The following is a 7,085-nucleotide window of genomic DNA, read 5'->3' on the forward strand; positions in this document are numbered from 1 at the left end:
GCTGATTTGATGTTTTTTATTTGGCAAATAACAAAAAACTATTTTTACCATTAAATGTGGTTGTTTGTAACAATATATTTATCAAGCCCCCTCTCTCAATTTAGCCCCCTTTCTCTTATTAGCCCACCTTTAAAGTGCTGAAAAGCAATAAGCCCCCCCAGGGAGAGGGGAGATAGCGGTCATATGGAGGGGATGGCGGAGTCTACTTTTCCCCTCCCTTTTCATTTGAATTGCCTCAGTCTCATTTCGAGGTTAGCTTTATTACCAATTAAAAATGTTTAGCCAAGTTTTTATGTCAAAATTTTCGAAGAAAATGATTTAAAAAGGTTACAAGGCCCATGACTCATCTTTTCATCTACGGATAAGGTCAAATAGATTAACCTAGTGATATCTGAGCTGAAAAGCTGTTCTGTGTGCCAATTCATTCGTATCGCGAACTTAGAATGTTGTAAGGCGATAAACTCACAAATAACTCGAAATAGAAGTTATATATTTCTTTCAAGGTAACAAAACAATAACGAACTGGTTATATACTCTCGTCGCACACTCGCTTTTTAGAATAGTAAAAGTCATGTCTCTGAAGCTCCTCACCCCCACGCGCTCGCTCCTTCCCCGCGGTTAATTATAAGCAGTTTTTATTTTACACACACTCCCCCCGTTTGGACCGAATAGGTACCAAACGTCAATGTTAATCATCTTCTAATTCCTTGTCTTCATATGCGAATGTTTCTTTTACTGAACTCTTGGCAATTTGTGCAGCTCGTCGTTGTGGTCTAAACTCTTTGGCTTGTGGGTTCAAATTCTCGGCCTTCTTTGTCTCCTTTTCCGGTAAATCGCAATCTATCTCTAGAGGATATAACAACTGCACTGCCCGTTCTATCTTTGTCTTTCCTGTTCTTAGCCTTGCGCCTCGAACAACTCCATCTTTGCCTTGAATGACTTTATCAACAATGCCTATGTTCCATTCGCCTCTGTTACGTTCGTCGCCTTTTATCAAAACTACTTTCCCTTCTTTTATGCTTTCTCCTCCGTCCTTGCACTTTAAGTTGTGTCTTTCCCTGAGTGATCTCATGTATTCTGACTTCCATCTCTTCCAGAGGTTGTCGCGACATTTCTGCAGATATCTTGCTCTCTTGCGCAAATCCCTGTCCTGCACCCTGCAGACCTCTGACTCTAGAAGAGCGTTCTGATGGCTCAACAGCATCATGTTTGGGGTTAACAGAGGCATTTGCACATCGTCCTCAATATAGCTTAATGGACGATTGTTAAGCGTTATCTCAACATCAAGCATCATTTCTTGTAGCTCATCATAACTCAGCTTTGCTTTTCCTAAAATTCTGTACATTACTTGCTTGGTTAAACCTATGATTCGTTCATACTGGCCACCCCACCAGGGGGCTTTACTCAAGTTGAATTGCCACTTGATGGACTGCTCTCTTAAGAAATCATGGAATTCCTCATCTTTCATTAGTTGTTTTAACCACTTTGCTGCAAATTTAAATGTCTGAGCGTTGTCTGAATAAATCTTTTTAGGCCGTCCACGTCTTGCTGTAAACCTTTTCAGGCATTGGAGGAAAATCTTTGCTGTTGTGTCAGGAACAATTTCCATGTAAACAGCTCTCGTTAGACTGCAAACAAACAATAAGATATGTGCTTTTCCTTCTCCCCTTTTTCTTGTTTTGTGACTAATTGGGCCTGCATAATCAACACCGACTACTTCGAAAGGTCTTGTTCCTTCAGTTCTGTCTTCCGGCAATAAGCCTGGTTTTGGCTTGGAAACTGGTCGCGCATTGAATCTTTTGCAGGTGTTACACTTTTTGATGACTCCTTTTGCTAGCTTTCTCAATCTTGGAATCCAATAGTCCTCTCTAACTTTCGCCATTGTAAGACTTGACCCTCCACAATGAGTGCTCAAATGCGCATAGGAAACCAATTTCTCACTAAATAGAACATCAGTTGGGAGAAAGATTGGGTACTCTCCTTGAATTCTTCCTTTACAAACATAGATTTCTCTCTCATCTTTCTCTAACCCTAATTGCTTTTGTGTTTCTTTGAACTCTAGCTTTCCTTCAAACTCTCCTTGAACTTTTCTAATCCAAAATGCTATTACATCTTGCAGTTCCGCAGTTGTCAATGGACCGACTCTTCTGTCTATTTTCTTTAATCTTGAGTTAATTGCAAACCTTTTCAACCAAGCTGTCACTTTCATTGCTTTAAGAAATGAGTACTTCTCTAGGATCCTTTCAGTTAGTACATCTCTTATCTCTCGTCCAACCTTGAGTATTTCCTTCACTGGCTTTGCCTCTAGCTCTGTATCAGTGTCTGCTGTTGTCTTTATATCTTTTGGCCACTCTACTTGACATTGAATCCAATCTGGTCCTCTGAACCAATCATGTGTCAATTTTTTAATATTGCTTCCTCGACTTGCTATGTCAGCTGGGTTCAGTTCAGATGGTACATGTCTCCAAACTATATAATCTTTCTCCTTAATCTTTGAGACCCGGTTACTCACAAACTGTTTATAACGGTTCTCTCCTCTCACCCAATGAAGGGCAACAGTGCTGTCAAGCCAAGCATAGACATTTTCAATTGGGTGTCCTTCAAGTGCTCTTACTACGTTGTCGACGAGATTAGCTGCCATGTGTGCAGCTACCAACTCAAGCCTTGGAATTGTAAGGTTGTTCTTTGCAAGGCGAGACTTTGCTACCAAAAGTCCTTGACTTTTCTCAGACTCCTGCCTTATGACTGCATAAACTATAGCTGCTACCCCGTCTATACTCGCATCTCCGAACACGTGTAGCTCAATCGAAGTTATTCTCCCCTCTTTCGTTGGAATGCTTCTGGGTATTGCTACTCTTTCTGGCAAATTTTTACTCCACTGCACGAATCTTTCATTGAGGTCTTTTGGTAGTCCTTCATCCCATTTGACACCTTGTTTACATGCATCTCTGAAAATGATCTTTCCAACTAGGGTAATTGGTGAAATAATTCCCAGTGGGTCATATATTGAAGCCAGATGTTGCAATAATTCTCTCTTTGTTGATCCTCTTCCTTTCTCTTTCTTTATTGAGACTGCAATGGTATCCTTCTGTTTGTCCCATGTAAGCCCTAATAGTTTGGACTCTTTGGCCTTTGTTCCCAGCTGCTGTTTGGCAAAACTCTCTTCTATTTCTTCTTGATCACCATCATCTGTCTCTAACTCTTTTCTGTTTGAGTGCAATTTGTGCAATGTAAACTTTGCACTGTCGAATATTTCTATGGCTGACTCTTTCAATTTCTGTACCTCTGTGATGGATGACCCACCTAGCAGAAGGTCATCGACGTAGATGCTTCTTTCAATTTCTGAGACTTCCTCAGGAAACTCTGCTCTACATTCTTCAAGATGTTTCTTTACGGTAGCACAAAGCAAAAATGGCGATTGGCTGCATCCAAACATTACTCGAGTGAATCGATAGACTTCAAGTTTCTCTAAATCTCTGTCTTTCAACCAATGGAACCTTAACACATCTCTGTCCTGCTCTTTAATTCTTATTTGTAGGAAAGCTTGTTTCATGTCTGCGCATAGTGTGATGGGTTGCAATCTGTTTCGCGCCAAAATGTCCCAGATCAGGTTTTGCAATGGGGGGCCTGTTTCGAGGCAATCGTTGAGTGATGGTGATTGATCGTTTGCTCTTGCAGATGCATCGAATACAATTCTTACTTTGGTCGACTCTGCTGACTCTCTTACTATGGCTCGGTGTGGCAAATAAAACTTTCTTCCTTCTTTGCTCTGACAGGTTACTTTCTCTATAATTCCTTCTTGCTCCTGTTGCAGTAGTATTTCTTCATACTTATCATAAAGCTCTGGCTGTCTTTCTAACCTTTGCACGAGCCTTTTCAATCTTGACTTGCTTCCTTGTTCATTGTCTGGCAGGTCTGGGATCTCTGATTTCCAAAGAAGACCGGTCCTGTACCAACCTTCTGGGCTCCTTTCCAACTGATCTTTGAAATCTTGGATAACTATGTCTTTCTCTGCTTTGTCCTGTATGCCTAGGACATCTAGTGAACATAATCTATCAAAATCGGCAAGTGCTGACTTTGCGAAAAACATGTTATTTGATTCTATCTCGTATCCAGGTGACATTATAGTCCATCCGAACCCTGTAAGCTCTGCCACTGGCTCCCCTGGCTTCCCTACTCTAGGCTTTGTTGGAGTTTTTATCTTTGCATAGTCACTAGCTCCTATGATAAGATGTATTGGTAACGCTTCTTTGTCTGATCTTTCTTCCATATACACACCTTTAAGGTGTGAAAATTTCTTAGTCATTTCTCCATAGTTTGGGTTAGGCACTGTCAAAAGCTCCTTCCTGTTCACTTTGCTCACATCTAAGTTTAGACTGAAACTCTGGTCTTTGCTCTCCACCCTCAGATTATAGATTTCGATCTTTGCTATCTTGGTGGACATCATCATGTCTATCTGGCGTTGTTCTCTCTTGATTGGCTGCTTGGCGACTTTCTCAATTAACTGTGATGATACATAAGAGCTGCCAGCCCCTGTATCCAACAGGGCTCGACAGAGCACTCCTTCTACCTTCACTATAACAACTGGGTGCACCACACCTTGTTCCCCAGTAACCAGAAGAACATCTCCCTGTTTCTCAACTTTGTCGCAAACTGAAGTGTGGTGCTTTCCCCTACAATTTCGGCAACTTCCTTTGCTTGTACAGACTGATGCTTTGTGTCCACTGCTTGTACAATTAAAACACAATCTTTTTTGCCTTAAAATTTCTCTTCTCTCGCTCACTTTTACAACCTTTTTGCACTCTGAAGATTTGTGGTTTTCATGCTCGCAGTATACACATGATCTTGGTAGATAATTGGAATTCCTTGTGGTAAACATCCTGTCCCTCCCCTCAGACTGTGTAAGGGGGTTCCTTTCAGTCCATTTACTCAAGGCTTCAATTAGCTGCGGGAATCCCCATTCTTGCCATTGGTCATCTAATCTCACCAAGTCAGCTCGTATCCCTTCTAGCTTATCCAATGTGAGCCTTGTGTAACCTGAAATTGATTTCAGTCTCCCTAATGATTCAAGTGCTTGTACACTTGGCAACAACTTGTTGAAAAAATCATGGATTTTGTGTGGGTTTGACCCCCTTATCACTGGTAACTCAATAATACACTGTACATGTGCATTTATAACTTCACTTGGCCTGCCATATTTAGACTTCAATATTTGTTTAGCCCTCTCGTAGCCCTCACCATTGTGGATCAAATTCTCAATGTTTATACGTACTTTTGGCTCTATGAATTCTTTCAAGTAATTAAACTTAGTGACAGGGTCTAGGTTTTGCTTATCGACTTCAGTCTCGAACTGATTCCAAAAGCGGAACCAGTCTATATGTGTTCCTTTAAATTTGGTGATACTTAGCTTTGGAAGCTTCACTGCGGTTACAGGCTTTTCCCCCACGAGGGATCTCCCCTTCAATTCAACTAATTTTGCCTCTAGTTGTAATCTTTGCTCAAATTTTTGTCTTTCTAGCTCTAAATCTACTTCTTGCTCTTTCTTTTTTACATCATGTTTAAAACTTTCAATAATTTCTTTCATACCTGCAGCTATGGGCTGAAACTCCTTCAGTCTTTCCTCGATTCCGATTCTCCATTTCTTTACTTCACTGGGGATTTCCCCTTCCTCTAGTTTCAATTCTTGTATTTGAATTTTCAGCTCCTGAATTTCGTCCACTTTCGTTTCGTATACTCTAGACTGTCTCTCGATTTCCTTTTGATCCTTTCTCTGCATAATTTCGTCAGTTTCTTCGTTCAGATACGATAAAAATCCAAGCTTTTTGTCGATTTTCTTGACAAACTCTTCCACGACGGCCATCTTGAATTCACAGTCTCACTTATTATGAAATTTCACTCACTTCTCACTTTCTCCCATCTGGGTGGTGCCACTGTATCGCGAACTTAGAATGTTGTAAGGCGATAAACTCACAAATAACTCGAAATAGAAGTTATATATTTCTTTCAAGGTAACAAAACAATAACGAACTGGTTATATACTCTCGTCGCACACTCGCTTTTTAGAATAGTAAAAGTCATGTCTCTGAAGCTCCTCACCCCCACGCGCTCGCTCCTTCCCCGCGGTTAATTATAAGCAGTTTTTATTTTACACAATTCGCAAGAAACTTCACATCGGAGGATTTCCACTGTCTTTTTGAGGTTCCTCGAATTTCATTAAAGCTTTCTTTGCTATTGTAATTTTTATTTGATAATATTTATATACTCAAAACCTCCCGACAAAATCACGATTGAATGATAATATCTGAAAATCTTCAATGATTGCCGAAAGTCCCCCTGTCTGTTTTAATTTGAATATGGCTATCTTAGAAATATGACAGCGAGCCTGGACAGAGGGGTGGGAACTGCGCTGACTTGATACCTAGGTAGAAGGCAATTTGAGTGACGTCATCATGCTGTAAATAAAAAGCATCAAATTTAGAGCTGGCTCTGGTGAGGTGTTAATACCTCGAGATGTTATAAGCGCCCAAATTTGTCAAAGAAGAGAATGCACGTATACCTGAAAAATAAGCATATTTTCAACTTTCAAGGCACCACAATTTTTGTTTTTCTAGACTGAAATTATAAAGTATAATGGCTTAATAGGGGTGCTGCAGAAGGGGGGCTCTTTGTCGGTTTCTCGGTCCTGGTTTTGGTGCGCCTGTATTTTAAACATTGTGTTTTTTATATTGTGAAGTTTTTATGCGAAGAATATCGGTCAATACAAACTTTAGACCAACAACCCCTCCTCCCTCCCTCCCCCCCCCCATTATTGTTTATGATACACAAGTGTCACAAGTAATAGAGTTTGATGACCTCACGCACAGTGTAATCAACTCAGATATTGCAATATCCCCTTGAGGAGTTATACAATAGTCTATTGAATATTGCAAAATTGCAACAATGATACTGTAGAACCGTTGCTATTAAATCAATTACTGTTGGAACAATAAATTTATATGACCTCTATCCCTTTTGATTTGCATGTCTTTGAAAAACTTTATTAATTTAGGTGCTTCTCATTCGCTTAATTTGGAAGCAGATAGATT

The 7,085-nt window shown here is 40.3% G+C and overlaps 1 protein-coding gene across 1 annotated transcript; it reads right to left on the minus strand.

Moving 5' to 3' along the window:
- Positions 1–473: 473 nt before the first annotated feature.
- LOC148959922 (uncharacterized) lies at positions 474–6,159 on the minus strand. The gene has a single exon (XM_089109440.1). It carries the CDS (start codon positions 5,858–5,860, stop codon positions 689–691), a length of 5,172 nt encoding a protein of 1,723 aa, XP_088965566.1. The 5' UTR covers positions 5,861–6,159; the 3' UTR covers positions 474–688.
- Between the last annotated feature and the right edge of the window lie 926 nt (positions 6,160–7,085).

Source organism: Rhopilema esculentum, chromosome 7 (assembly GCF_057945365.1).
Source record: "Rhopilema esculentum isolate cy_ngs chromosome 7, ASM5794536v1, whole genome shotgun sequence".
NCBI lineage: Eukaryota > Metazoa > Cnidaria > Scyphozoa > Rhizostomeae > Rhizostomatidae > Rhopilema > Rhopilema esculentum.